This window comes from Nematolebias whitei, chromosome 18 (assembly GCF_014905685.2).
Source record: "Nematolebias whitei isolate Nwh7 chromosome 18, NemWhi1, whole genome shotgun sequence".
NCBI lineage: Eukaryota > Metazoa > Chordata > Actinopteri > Cyprinodontiformes > Rivulidae > Nematolebias > Nematolebias whitei.
In genome coordinates, this window is record NC_056515.1 from 14,205,218 (window position 1) to 14,219,921 (window position 14,704).

A 14,704-nucleotide genomic window follows, 5' to 3' on the forward strand; every position below is an offset into this window, starting at 1 on the left:
TCTATCCAAGGAATCCAGCAGACTCATTGAATCTTCACTTCGTCACATTTCCTTAAGGCTCTGAATGTTGTGGGGCTGTCTTGGTTGACACACCTTTGCAACACTGCATGGACATCGAGGATAGTGCCACTGGATTGGCAGACTGGGGTGGTGGTTTCTCTCTTCTAAAAGGGGGACCGGAGGGTGTGCTCCAATTACAAGGGCATCACTCTCCTTAACCTCCCTGGTAAAGTCTATTCAAGGGAACTGGAGAAGTGAGTCTGATCATTGGTCGAACCTCAGATCCAGGAGGAACAATGTGGGTTCCGTCCTGGCCGTGGAACACTGGATCAGCTCTTTACCCTCACTACAGTCCTCGAGGGGTCATAGGAGTTTGCCCATCCAGTATACGTGTTTTGTGGACTTGGAGAAGGCTTTCAACCGTGTTCCTTGGGGTACACGGTGGGGGGTGCTCCGTGAGTATGGGATTGGGGCTCCGTTGTTACGGGCTGTTCAGTCCCTATTCAAGTGGTGTGAGAGTTTGGTTCGCATTGCTGGTAGTAAGTCGGACCCCTTCAAGGTGGGAGTTGGGCTCCGCCAGAGCTGCCTGTTGTCATCGATTTTGTACATAACCTTTATGGACAGAATTTCTCAGTGCAGCCAGGGGGCGGAGGGAGTCCAGTTCAGTGGCCTCAGGTTTCCATCTCTGTTCATTGCAGACGATGTGGTCCTGTTGGCGTCATTGTGCCATGATCTTCAGCTCTCACTGGAGCGGATCGCAGCCTAGTGTGAAGCTGCTGGGATGTGAATCGGCACCTCCAAATCTGAGACCATGGTCCTCAACTGGAAAAGGGTCGATTGCTCTCTTCAGGTTGAGGGTGAGGTTCTGCCTCAAGTGGAGGAGTTCAAGTATCTCGGAGTTTTGTTCGTGAGTGAGGGAAGTATGGAGCGTGAGATTGACTGATGGATTGGTGCAGTGTCTGCAGTATTGTGGACTCTGTACCGGTCCATTGTGGTGAAGATGGAGCTAAGCTGTAAAGCAAAGCTCTCTGTTTACCAGTCGGTCTACGTTCCTACCCTCACCTATGGTCACAAACTCTGGGTAGTGACCAAAAGAATGAGATTGCGGATACAGGTGGTTGAATTGAGTTTTCTCTGCAGGGTAGCTGGACTCTTCCTTAGAGGTAAGGTGAGAAGTTCAGTTATCTGGGAGAGACTCGGAGTAGAACCGCTGCTCCTCCACATCGAGAGGAGACAGTTGAAGTGGTTTGGCATCTGGTAAGGATGTTCCCTGGGCGCCTCCTTATGGAGGTGCTTCGAGCATGTCCGCCTGGAAGGAGACCCTGGAGAAGACCCAGGACATGCTGGAGAGACTATGTCTCTCTGTTGGCCTGGGAATGCCTTGGAGTCCTCCCAGAAGAGCTGGAAGAGGTGGCTGTGGAAAGAGATGTCTGGACCTCCCTGCTCAAGCTGATGCCCCCGCGACCTGACTTCAGACAGAGTGGAAGTTAATGGATGGATGGACAGTGGTGGATTTGGATGGAATTAATGGAACTTTAAGGTCATAAAAATGGGTTAGTTTACAACCTGACACCAGGTCAAGTTATAGCCAAACCCAATGCATTTTATGAGAAAAACTGACACTAGTGTAAGAGAAGGAGTTTGTCTTGAGAGATGCAAATGAAGGATGTCGGCTGTGGTTCAGATGATTCAGATCCCTTTAGATCAGATCACTGACACAAGCAGGGGGTAGTAGATGGCTGTGGCTCTTCACATATGATCCAGGCCCGGAGGAGAAACTAGGCGGGTTGTCACAAGAGCATTCTGACGGCCAGCAATGCATGCACTTAGATAGTGTCGGACTGAGTTGTGACTTGCCAGATTGGAGTTGAATCAACCAGGAGTGAACTAAGGAAGTGATGCTGAGAGGGCCCAGTCTCATGTCTCGCTGACGTGGGTGTGTGACAAAAATTACTTAGTTTCCTATACTTGCCAACCACTGACACCTGGTCTTGTGCATTGCTCGCAGTCAGAACTAGTTGTTTCTGGGGTTTGCGGTGAGCATTGTGTGATTTGTCAGGCCTGTTTGTCTTTACATATAAAGTGAGCTGATCTCAGAGCATTGTCTGATGAGAAGCAGCTGGTCAGGGCAGCGAGAAAATGCAAACAAAACTACAATTGTTCCAGCTAAAATTATAACGAAATTAAAATAAAACTTATAAAGATAGTAAAACAACTTGTAAGGAGATTGAGCAATTTTTATGCACCCAGGAGACAGTACAGATATATTGGCAGATCTCCATGGCTGTGCAGACTGGGAGAGTGTGTGCCTCTCCTGGGAAGCATAGGGGCACGTTCCCGCACCATCTGTTGGAAACAGTGGTGGTCTTTTTGGTTTTCCTCGGGCAACGGCATAAACATCAGATCTTCCTCCTCCAACATAAACTGAAACTAAATATCCACTCTGAAAACTGTGCTGTCTGTGACTGAGTCTGCTGACTCTGATTGTATGTGACATGAGCCGCAGTGGGAGGACATTCTACCCTGCGGTTTCTCTTTTAGTATAAAATGTCGTACATTCAGTGAGAAAAATACTGTCTACAATAATGTCAGCGATATCTGGCGTACTGCATCTTGTTGAAGTATAACCAGGCCTCAACGCTGGACTTGGCATTACAACACCGATCAGACAGTTGAGAAGGCAACAAAAAGGAAAGATTAAACGCAACTTTACAGAACTTAACAACCCTAAGGACATGACACAATACAGGAAATTAAATCCAGTCACTCCTTTAGCTCGTCTGGATTTTAAAGATCAAGTCAAGGTTCTTTATTGTCATTCACATCACATGTGGTACATGAGGTGGAACAAAATTGTGTACACCGGGTCCCAGTTACATCCAACAATAGCAAAAATATAAAGCTTAAAAGAAACCGTGATAAAGATCTAAGATATAAACTAATACTAAATGAACATCAAACGGTACACTAAAAGATCTTAAGATGTACTCTAATCACTGATGGTGCAAAACAATACACCGAACAACAGCAGCACGAACATGAGTCTTTGTGGGTGTATGAGTATGAATGAATAAATACAGCAGCATGAAATAATCAGTAGCATGAGCTCAGCAGCATGGGTAATCAGCAGCACATATCAACAATCAAAGTTGAATTACAGTGATTTTTTTCACAGTGTTAATCCTGATTAGGGATTTATGAGTCTAACAGTTTCAGAGATGAGGGCACAACTAAATATGTATTAGTGAGCAGCAGGTTTTGAACATCTACAACACTGGATTCTAATGAACGCGTCACGTGTGAACTCTTTAGCTGGTAGCTACGTGAATTATTATGAGGAGGACATACAGTAAATGATCCACCCTGAAGAGCCATTATGGCTGACCTCAGGTTTTGAATTATTCCGTTTGATTCTGTCTCCTGACTCAGATCTGTCCCTCCTCAGGTGATCCTGAAGCTTCAGGGCTCTCAGCTCCCGGACAGCAGCCAGCTGCAGCAGTACTCCATCAAATGTGAGGAGGAGGACAAGTTTCTGCTCATCTACACTCTGCTGAAGCTGCAGCTGGTTCAAGGAAAAACGCTGCTGTTTGTGGGAGCTGTTGACGGGAGCTACAGACTCAAACTGTTCCTGGAGCAGTTCGGCATCCCTGCTTGCGTCCTCAACTCCGAGCTTCCAGTTCAGTCCCGGTAAGAGCTCATGTTTGCTGTGTTGTCAGTGACATGGGTATTCATGTAAACTGAGGTACTGTCCCCGTCATCTTCTGCAAAATGAAGCTGTGGTTTTCTTCCTCTGGTCATTAGGAGTCACATCATCACCCAGTTTAACCAGGGATTTTATGACGTCATCATTGCCACAGATGAGCAGAGTTTGTCTGACCCTGGTGCTTCATCACAAACAAGTTCAGGCAAAGGAAAGAAGAAAAAGACATCAGAGAAACAAGGAAAGTGAGTCAGGTTACTGATGTTTACCACTGGAATGCTAAAACTGTTTTTTGTACAACATTCCTGTGTGAGTTTAAGCTGTGAAGTTCAGCAGGCCAGAAACAAATCGATACAGCTATGGATGGAAAGTAATTAAAATAAATTAGATGCCTATAATTTAATATAATTATTAACTTCTATTTAAGTGTGCAGATCCATTGAGATCACAGATCTCTTTTGCAAGGGAGGCCTGAACTTGAAGTCGGCCTAACGTTAATGTTTTCGGACTGTGGGAGGAAACTGGAGAAAACAGAGTATGTAAACTAGGTGTGGGCGATATGGCTCAAATATAATATTGTGATATTTCAGAGCATTCTGACAATAACGATAAATTTTGTGATATAACAACAACAACAAAAATGAAATCATAGTTATTTATTTGACAAAATTAACTTAACATGTTGCTTTGCAGTATTATATAAAATAAAAAAAACAAGGGGTAATTTTACTGAAATTACTTTATTTAGTAAAGTATTCAGTCTCAAAGGATAAAAATACAAATGATCCTTCTGTTATTTAGATTGAAAAAGTCTGCACAAAATATAGATCATTAAATCCACCACAAAAACTAAAGAGCATGTGAAGTTTCCCAAAATAACTAAATAAAATTAAGCTTAAGATCTGTTGAGCATTAATGTAACAAAATATATGTTGCCTTTAAATGAGCTATAACTTCCAGATACAAGGTGATCAGCTGACCCTGAAGCTTGTGGTGTTTCAGCTTCCTCTGTTCCTGCAGGAATGATTCATTTCTCTGATGCTCTGTCTTTCATCACCTGACTCTGTTCTTGGTCCATGGACTGTGGATCTCAAGAGACAGTTTAGCTGCGCATGTTTGTACCGGCAGTTTAGAGCGGGGGAGACCCTCACCGGCAGCCCAGAGCGGGGTGGGGAGAGAGAAAAAAGACGAGCTGTATTTGTACCAGCAGCTTAGAGTGGGGTGAAGGGAGAGACATTTGAGTTGTCTGTACCTGCAGTTTTGAGCTGGCTGGAGAGACAGCTGAGCCATGCGTTGTTTGTTTTTAGCTTTTTAGCTAGCTAGTATTGCGCGCAACTAATTATAGTTACACCAGTACCGACAGGGGGGGGGGGGGGGGGTGCGCAATTCAGTGTTGTCGTTCGGCGCGCTCGGTTCTGTTAACGGGGTGGGTACCCTGACGCATTATGTCATGAAATTAGCATATCATGATATCATATATTCGCCCGGGCAAGCTTTTTTTTACCGGTATTATCGTGAACGATATGATATGGCCCAGCCCTAATGTAAACTAGAGATGCATTCGAACCCAAAAAATCAGACCTGACCTGGACCCAGCCCGTAGTCATCATTTTCTAACCCGACCCGATGAATTAACAGTTATTACAATTCCGAACCCAAAAAAAACCCCTGACATTTTTAATCAAGCTTTGACTGCTTATATAGGTATTAATGGTCGGTGGACGCACGCGGTTGAATAAAAGGGGCAGAAGATCGGAGCTGAGGAGGTGTTTGTCTTTTCATGGCCGTCAAAGCGTATTAAACCTCTTCTTCTGCCTGCATTCTGCATTATTCAAACACAGACCCTGCTCTGACAAGTCTGCTTTGGGCTCTCACCTGTTTGGGTCATCGGTAGTACGTGTCCACTGAGTGCAGCAGCTGAACATCCATTTGGCTGATGGATCGCTTCCTGGCAGTACATTCCCATCTGAAGCTTAACTGAACTTGTTTTACCTGTTTCAAGGACGGTCAGCTCGCGGTGAAATGGCTGCATGCAGCTGGTGGAAGTATGGCAGGCCATGTTGCCATATAACTGAATCGTCAGCAACGCGCATCTGCTGACGCAATCAAAAGCCCGACCCCGGCCCGGCCATCCAGCACATTATTATGGCCTGGCCCAGCCCAAATTCGGGTCGACCCGGGCCGGGCTTCGGGCCTGGGTTAGAAATGACAGCTCTACTGCAAACTCCATTTAGAGAGGCCCCAGGTCTAAACGGATTGAACCCAGAACCTTCTTGCTGTGAGGCAACAGTTCTAAACTCTTAATAGGTATGTTTACATGGACATAAGTAACCGGATCAAATGACCGGTCGGAATTAAAAGTGTGTCATGTAAACACTCCGTTCAGGTTATTCGTTGTGTATTCAGCGCGATCCGATATAATTTGTGATCAGAACGAAACGGGTGGTTTACGCCGATCCGTAACCCGATCGGTGCACATGTAAACGCTTGATCTGTTCGTTTTTATTTGATCGTGAAAAACTGACCTGACTGCGCATGTGCGACTTTGCCATTTCTGCCTGGCTAATGCTAATAATATTAGCATGTCAGGGGAGCAAAACTGGTCGGTGAGCGACACAACATTTCTACTAGAAACTTAGAAAGAGCTCAAAATGATCTGTATTACCTGTAGCTCAGTCAGGGAGTGCAGTAACGTCTCCACCATCATTAAAACCTGTCGCGGGTCCATTTTGGTCGCTCAGGTTTGTTTACATTCACCCCGGAAGTAGAACTTCTTCTTCTGTGTTTTTTTTAAGGAGAGTTTACCACTCTGCGCATGTCAGTACTGCTGTTCAGAACAAAGCCCGCTGCATGTAAACGCTCGTCATGAACAGATTGTGCCCATGTAAACAATACATTTGAATTATTCAAATAGAACACATTTCAATAATCCGGTCAAAGCATGTAAACATAGCTTATGTCTCCACCTCAGAGCTGACTATCTGTCAGTTTGTTCAGGTTCTTTGGGTCTCAGATCCTTATTCTGCCTCAACAGATCACTATTTATTCAGTTTCTGTTCTCTGTCAGGTTCATTGTTTTACACCATATCCCTCCACATCATCAGCTCTATGACGACTGAGCTTATCACCCATGTACAGTGAGGAAAATAAGTATTTGAACACCCTGCAAGTTCTCCCACTTAGAAATCATGGAAGGGTCTGAAATTTTCATCTTAGGTGCATGTCCACTGAGAGAGACATAATCTAAAAAAAAATAAAATAAAATCAGGAAATCACAATGTATGATTTTTAAAATAATTTATTTGTGTGTTACTGCTGCAAATAAGTATTTGAACACCTTCCAATCAGCAACAATTCTGGCCCTCAAAGACCTGTTAGTCCGCCTCTAAAAAGTCCACCTCAACTTCACTTATTATTCTAAATTAGAAGCACCTGTTTGAGGTCGGTAGCTGCATAAAGACACCTGTCCACCCCACACAATCAGTAAGACTCCAACTACTAACATGGCTAAGACCAAAGAGCTGTCCATCGACCCCAGAGACAAAATTGTAGACCTCCACAAGGCTGGAAAGGGCTACGGGGGCAATTGCCAAGCAGCTTGGTGAAAAAAGATCAACTGTTGGAGCAATTATTAGAAAATGGAAGAAACTAAACATGACTGTCAATCTCCCTCGGACTAGGGCTCCATGCAAGATCTCACCTCGTGGCGTATCAATGATCCTAAGAAAGGTGAGGAATCAGCCCAGAACTACCCGGGAGGAGCTGGTCAATGACCTGAAGAGAGCTGGCACCACTGGTTCCAATGTTAATGTGGATACACTAAGACGTTATAGTTTAAAATCATGCATGGAGTACATGTCCAGGCCCGTCTTAAGTTTGCCCATGACCATTTGGATGATCCAGAGGAGTCATGGAAGAAAGTTATGTTGTTAGATGAGACCTAAATAGAACTTATTGGTCTTAATTCCACTCAGCGTTTGGAGGATGAAGAATGATGAGTACCATCCCAAAAAACACCATCCCTACTGTGAAGCATGGGGGTGGAAGCATCATGCTTTGGGGGTGTTTTTCTGCACATGGGACAGGACGACTGCACTGTATTAAGGAGAGGATGACCGGCGCCATGTATTGTGAGATTTTGGGGAACAACCTTCTTCCCTCAGTTAGAGCATTGAAGATGGGTCGTGGCTGGTTCTTCCAACATGACAATGACCCGAAGCACACAGCCAGGAGAACCAAGGAGTGGCTCCGTAAGAAGCACATCAAGGTTCTGGAGTGGCCTAGCCAGTCTCCAGACCTAAACCTTATAGAAAATCATTGGAGGGAGCTCAAACTCCATGTTTCTCAGTGACAGTCCAGAAACCTGGCTGATCTAGAGAAGATCTGTGTAGAGGACTGGGCCAAAATCTCTGCTGCAGTGTGTGCAAACCTGGTGAAAAACTACAAGAAACGTTTGACCTCTGTAACTGCAAACAAAGGCTACTGAACGAAAAATTAACATAAATTTTCACAGGTGTTCAAATACTTATTTGCAGCAGTAACACACAAATAAATTATTAAAAAATCATACATTGTTATTTCCAGATTTTTTTTTATTTTTTTAGATTATGTCTCTCACAGTGGACATGCACATGCAGATGAACATTTCAGACCCCTCCATGGTTTCTAAGTGGGAGAACTTGCAAAGTCGCAGGGTGTTCAAATACTTATTTTCCTCACTGTACTGTGTCGTTCCTTTAGAAAATATCTCATGAACCATCAGACAGATGTTAAGGAAACTTTCAGCAACTAATCACTGGATGAACTTTTACTAAACGCTCTACCCAGTTTAGGATGGCCACCACAATTGGTCAACTTCAGCCAGAACACAAATGGTTGTATCTGTGAATTTTACAGATATGGAGCTAATCTTTGGTGTGGTGGTAGCAAAGACGTTCATCACGTACAGAATTGTGCAAGATCTTTGTTTAAAACTTTGGCAAGCGAGGGGGTGGAAGATATTCATTCCTTACAAGGAAGGCTACTTCAGTCCCAGTCAGATTTCTAAATGTGTTTTGGTCTTTAAAATGTTGCTGCCTTCTTCAGGTTCTGAATGTTCTGTTTAAAGGGCTAAAGATAAGGAGTACGGAGTCTCCAGAGGGGTGGATTTCCAAAATGTTTCCAATGTCATCAACTTTGATTTCCCTGCAAGTGTGGACTCGTACATCCATCGAGTTGGGAGGTTGGTGCGGTTCAGGCTGCTGCTGTTGTTTGTAGTGTCGTCCTGATATTTTCTGAATCAACCAAACTCGTTCTTGTTTTGTTTTGTAGGACAGCGAGAGCAGACAACCCGGGCACTGCCTTGTCTTTTGTCTCTCAAACTGAGCTTGATCTGTTGGAGGAGGTGGAGGAGGCCCTCAGCGGAGGTAAACTTTACTCTCAGGCGTGTCGTTATTTCCCACTGCTCTAAAAGGTGGGTGATAATGTAATTACCTGTGTGTGTCTCTTTATCTGCCTGTCTGTTACCAAAACATCTCAGGAACTTCTGGATGAGTCTCAGAAAGTCATCTTTGGTTGTGCGTCTACAACTGATGAGCTTTAGGAGTCAGTCTGCAGCTAATAAACATTAGCAAATGCAAAAATGACTGTAGCGTCATTTTTAAAGAAACTGAAGCACAGTTTAGTGTGGTAGTAGCTGAGGGTCATTAACACATTCTGAGCACTAACTGTTGAAAACTTTGACACGTACGGCAGTGGGAAAGATGCATTTCTTCAAATAATTTGTTGAAGTTTTTTTTTTGTATTTAGGTCATTCTTTTTGAGATTAAGTTGTTTGGGCTGAACAGGAAATCCACTATGTTTATGATGTTTATAAAGCATTATTTTGGCTTAAAAAAGCTCTTGTATACTTTTTGGGCGGCTGTGGCTGAGTGGCTAGAGCAGTCGTCCTCCAATGCAAGAGTTGGGGGTTCGAATCCACCAGCAGTCACATGTTGAAGTGTCCCTGGGCAAGACACTGAACCCCTCATTGCCTCTGATGTGTGTCCCATTGGTGTCTGAATGTGATAAAGCTCTGATTAGTCTCTTTAGAATGATTTGTTCATTTAGCTTTGTAGAGATCTAGTATAGAGCTGTATGAATGGGTAAATGAGGACACAGATTGTAGTGTAAAGCGCTTTGAGTATCTTGATCAGATAGAAAGGCACAATATAAGTACAGTCCATTTACCATTCTTGGTAATTCCACCAAATAAACAGCAACCATATTAGTTTTAACTGTTAACAAGAGTGTGTTTACTTTGTTTTTAGACAAAGCTGATTCTGTTCTCATGCCGTACGAGTTCAAGATGGAGGAGATTGAAAGCTTCAGGTACAGGTGCAGGGTGAGTGTCTTGTTTGCACCAGATCTGTGTAAAACTACATAAATTACATTTTTCTGTGTATGTGGAGAACTGAATGGTTGAGCGCTAAAGAAGCTGAAACTCATGGAAGCCAAAAGAAGCAGAACACCAGCTAAAAGCTTCAAATGCAAAAAGACTGGTAGCTAGAAGTTAAAAGTAATAAAAAGCTAGACACAAGTAACAAATGCTAACTTAATGCTAAAAGTAGTAGAATGCTCTCCAAAAGTCAAATGTTAAAAGGTATCTAAATTAAAAGTAACAAAAGGCTACCTAGATGCTAAAAGTAGCAGAATGATAGCTAAAAGCTCAAAGTAGCATAAGAAGACAAAAGAAAAGCAAGTGTCCTGAAGGAGGTTTTAAAAAGAATGATTTTGAAAAAATAAGAGATCCTTGTGTATTTCTGAGGAATTACTTTGTTTAAAAAAAAACTATTTAGAAAACTGTAAAATTTACACAAATCTAAAGCAGCCATTGTCTGAATGAGCTGAACGTTTTGACTTATGAACTACTTGCTGAAGACGTTGAACTGCAAATGGGACAAACAGGAAAATCAAAGTGTAAATGCTTAATTTGACACAAATAAAAACTTCTTTCATGTCTTAATGTGCAGCACGATGCGATGGTCTGAATGTGTATCAGATCCACGGTGTGGTCAAAGTTGTATGAATCTGTTTGCAGTTGAACGGTCTTATCGATGCAGCTTTGTCTCTGTAGGATGCGATGCGTGCTGTGACAAAGCAGGCCGTGAAGGAGGCCAGACTGAAAGAGATCAAACAAGAACTGCTGAACTCGCAGAAACTCAAGGTGAGGTCTGCTCAGTGAGAACTCCAAAGAGTTTGGATGTGTTCACACTAAAGGGTTCTGCTGTCACACAGACATATTTTGAAGACAACCCCAGAGATTTCCAGCTGCTCAGGCACGACAAAGACCTTCATCCTGCTGTCGTCAAGCCTCACATGAAGAATGTGCCTGATTATCTCAGTAAGACATGAACACGGTTAATTATCAAACAGCAGACAGCTTTCTCACTAGATACACTGAAGGCTGTTACAACTAAAAGTGAAGCACTTGTTACCAAAGTTGCAAAGGTAGATTTATTTTAATAGGTAAAGTCTTAATGATAATGTACAATTATATGTGCCTGTGTTTTTGTAGACAAAACATATTTATGTACACAGTTGAAAAAGTTCAGCTGTATCAAATGAGAACAGTGTCAAAGAGTCCGACTCATGTGAAGGCACATCCTAACAACCGTAGACATTTGAAAAATGAAAACACTGATGCATTGACTGTTTGAGTGTTTCTGCTTCATTGTATTGTTCAGAATGAAGCAGTTTAGTTAAACTAATTCATCACTTTCATTTATTACCTGCAGTTCCTGAGACCCTGAGGGGCGCAGTGAATCCTTTGTCAAGAAAAAGGAAGATGAGGAGCGAATCCAAAGTAGAGGGACCCATCACAAGCAGATTTAAGGTTAGTCTCGAGTTTTAAAAAACGGCGTTGCAGTTCTTTGATCTGAATGTACAGAGCAGGGAATCATTTATTTGATCCCCTGTTGATTTTGTAAGTTTGTTCAACTACCGTATTTTTAACCATATAAGTCGCATCTTTTTGCATCAATTTGCAAGTCCTGCGACTTATACACTGAAGTGACTAATATACGCTTTTCCCCCATATTTATAACCAAACTTTTGGCTGAGATCTGACGATTTAATTCATTCTGACATGAAAAATATTGAACACTACCATTTTCAGCCACTAGAGGGCCCTTGTGCCCTATGGCAAGCCAAGTGTCTCATTAATAGGTAAAAGTGGCTATTAATGAGACACTTGGCTTGCCATAGAAGCCACCTTCGTCTTGCTCCAGAACTCTTGGAGCAAATGTCAAATCAGCTGCATTTCACCGCACTGCCCTGGCGAAATGCAGCTGATTTGACCAATAAAGTGCAATTATTAAGGAAAAGTTAGACAGAGCCACACATTTAATATAATGTAGAGCAAACAAATAATTGTTTTTAAGTGTTAATCTTGTTAAAATCCTCCTGTGCGTGCTCCCGTGGCCACCATTTGGCAGCCATCAATTTTTGGCACAACACCGGCCCACGTTTCCGGGTTGTCAGCAGTGACGCATAATAGATGTGACTTATACAGTGAAGCAATGTATTTGTTTTGTTTTGTTTTTTTCACTTTATTAGACATATTTGGACTAATGTGACTTATACGGCAGAAAGTACGATACAAATAAATGAGCAGTCTAGTTTGTATGGTAGTTTTGTCTTAATGGAGACAGACTGAACATCAACATTCAGACTGATTTGAATTCCATTGAGTCACATAGTTGTGGTCTTTATGACCTGCCCAGTATTCTGGCTCCTACAGAGTGGATATATACACATGGAGCACACGGATTACATTTAATCTATTTCAGACACTTCTCAGTTCAACTCGTAAGGTGGATAAAGCCCACTTGCCCATAGAATCACCTTTGTTCCCATTTTTGGACATTTGTTATGATGCGTAACCATGACAACAAGGTGATTTTCTACAACTGGGAGCTACTGATTTACATCTCAAAAGCGCAAATAATATCTCAACTACAGCCTCAAATCACAAAGGAGTTGAAAAGGAGGTGCCATGGATGCATTACAGTCTACCTGGAGGTGGTGCCTGACTGTTGAGACCTTGGAGGTGGCAGGAAACACAGCTCGTGACAATGGGAGGACCGACCCTGCAGTTAAGTCCACGGTGACGAGGGGCTTGGCAGGCTGCTGGGAGGAATGGCCATTGCTTGGGGAGGAGTTCTGCCCAGCATTCAGGCAGTCCTGCTGCCCAAGAGGACCGAGAGGTCTACTGGGTCTGGGTGGACGGATCGACATCTGCAACCAGTTTCTTCGGATCCGCTGTGGGACGGATTGCTGCAAGAGATCTTTCCTGCCCACAGCCATCAGCATCTAGAACTCTAATGAAACCAAGATGAGCTACAACAACAGTTAATTTTCCTATGGGATTAATAAAGTATTTTTGAGTTTGAATTGAATTGAATTGAATTGAATTCCAACCTCCCCTACCAGCATGGGCAGGACCAGTGAGCTGTCAAAGTCAGACACATAATAGCAGATTAATCTGGGAGGTGGGTGGATTACAAGACCATCAGCAAGAAGCTTGGTGAGAAGGTGACAACTGTGAATATTTGGACATAAAAAAAAGTACAGATAACCATCAATCTCTCTCAGTCTGGAGAAAAGATCTTCCTCATTGGCTGAGGAGGAGGATGATGAGAAATGTTAAAGAGCATAGCAGGAGCTCGTAAATGATCCGTAGTTAGAACCACAGTCTCTGGTAACACTACTGTCATGGTGCATTGTCCCTGCTGCACCCTCTACATCCTCTGCTCCAGAAGGCCCACCTTGTTAACCAAATGATTCAGAGAAGCTCGACAAAAATTGCTGTGGTCAAAAACAAAACTGAGCTGTTAGGCTCAATCTGTCATGTTTGAAAGCCTGGCTCAAACACCGCTGTCATAGACGAGCACGGAGGTGGAGACATTATGCTTTGAGGCTGTTTTTCTGCTGTGATGACATCACTGTATGGAGGGGCCAATGGATGGAGCCATGTACTGTTAAACTCTTCGACGATAACTTTTTTTTCTTCTGCTGGAATACTGAAGGTGGGTCATGCATGGGTCTTCCAGCAGGACAAAGAGCCGAAACGTACAAGCCAGGTAACAACGGAGTGGCTAAAGAAAAATCTCACTAAGGTCATGGAGTCGCCTTGCCAGTTTCCAGACTTGATTTTATAAAAAAAATCTGTAGAGGGAGTTGATCTATCAAGTTGCCAATCAGTAGATATAAAAACCCTGAAGGGTTTGGAGTTTCTGTGAAGATGAATGAGCTCAGAGATGTGTACAACAAAACTGGTGACAAGAAACATCTTCATGATTAAATCAAATAAAGCTGCAACGACATATTGTCTTTATTTTATCTCAGAACTTTTAGCTGAAATTCTGTTTAAAATCAACAGGGGGTCAAATATATCTTCTCCACTGGAACGCTTTGTTACAGTAGCTCATGATGGTTTGACATATTTGTAGTTTTTACATTTGATTAAATTAAACCACACATGGGACAATTTTATGGGCTTTTTTTTTTCAAAGTCTCATTTTATTATTTCATAGACTTCTTTAAGTAAATGTCTTTGGTATTTGAAATAACCTAATTTAGTATTTTGATTAATTTTATGGTGGACTCAAGGAACTCTAGATTCAATATGTTGCATTTTGTGCATCTAACAGTCGAAATGTGCTCTGTTCCTGCCACTTTACATTTAATATGTCTTTAATTATAACGTTTTATGTACATTTATCAAATAAATTAGTTTAAGATTTCTGAATTTTATATAAATTTAATTTTTTTTGTCTAACAGAAGAGCTCCTCGAGAAGAAATCCACTGAAAAGTTTCCGGTATACTGGACGGAAAAAAAAAGGAGCCAAAGCTTCATCATAGCTGCTGGACAGGATGTTCATGTGGATCAGACCTGAGTGTTGCACATTACAGGCTGTCTGCAGGAAAATGACTGGGCTTCAGACCCATGTCCACATGAGACACAAAGAAAAGAAGACGTATCT

At 42.6% G+C, this 14,704-nt stretch overlaps 1 protein-coding gene across 1 annotated transcript in view; it reads left to right on the plus strand.

Moving 5' to 3' along the window:
* ddx56 (DEAD (Asp-Glu-Ala-Asp) box helicase 56) overlaps nucleotides 1-14,704 on the plus strand; it is a 62,214-nt gene extending 47,510 nt beyond the window's left edge. The window contains exons 6-14 of the mRNA XM_037691778.1: nucleotides 3,446-3,687; nucleotides 3,802-3,945; nucleotides 8,808-8,921; nucleotides 9,011-9,105; nucleotides 9,988-10,061; nucleotides 10,794-10,883; nucleotides 10,955-11,060; nucleotides 11,455-11,552; nucleotides 14,502-14,704. Coding sequence (XP_037547706.1) covers nucleotides 3,446-3,687; nucleotides 3,802-3,945; nucleotides 8,808-8,921; nucleotides 9,011-9,105; nucleotides 9,988-10,061; nucleotides 10,794-10,883; nucleotides 10,955-11,060; nucleotides 11,455-11,552; nucleotides 14,502-14,582 — 1,044 coding nt within the window. The 3' untranslated portion in view covers nucleotides 14,583-14,704. The remainder of the gene's footprint in view (nucleotides 1-3,445; nucleotides 3,688-3,801; nucleotides 3,946-8,807; nucleotides 8,922-9,010; nucleotides 9,106-9,987; nucleotides 10,062-10,793; nucleotides 10,884-10,954; nucleotides 11,061-11,454; nucleotides 11,553-14,501) is intronic.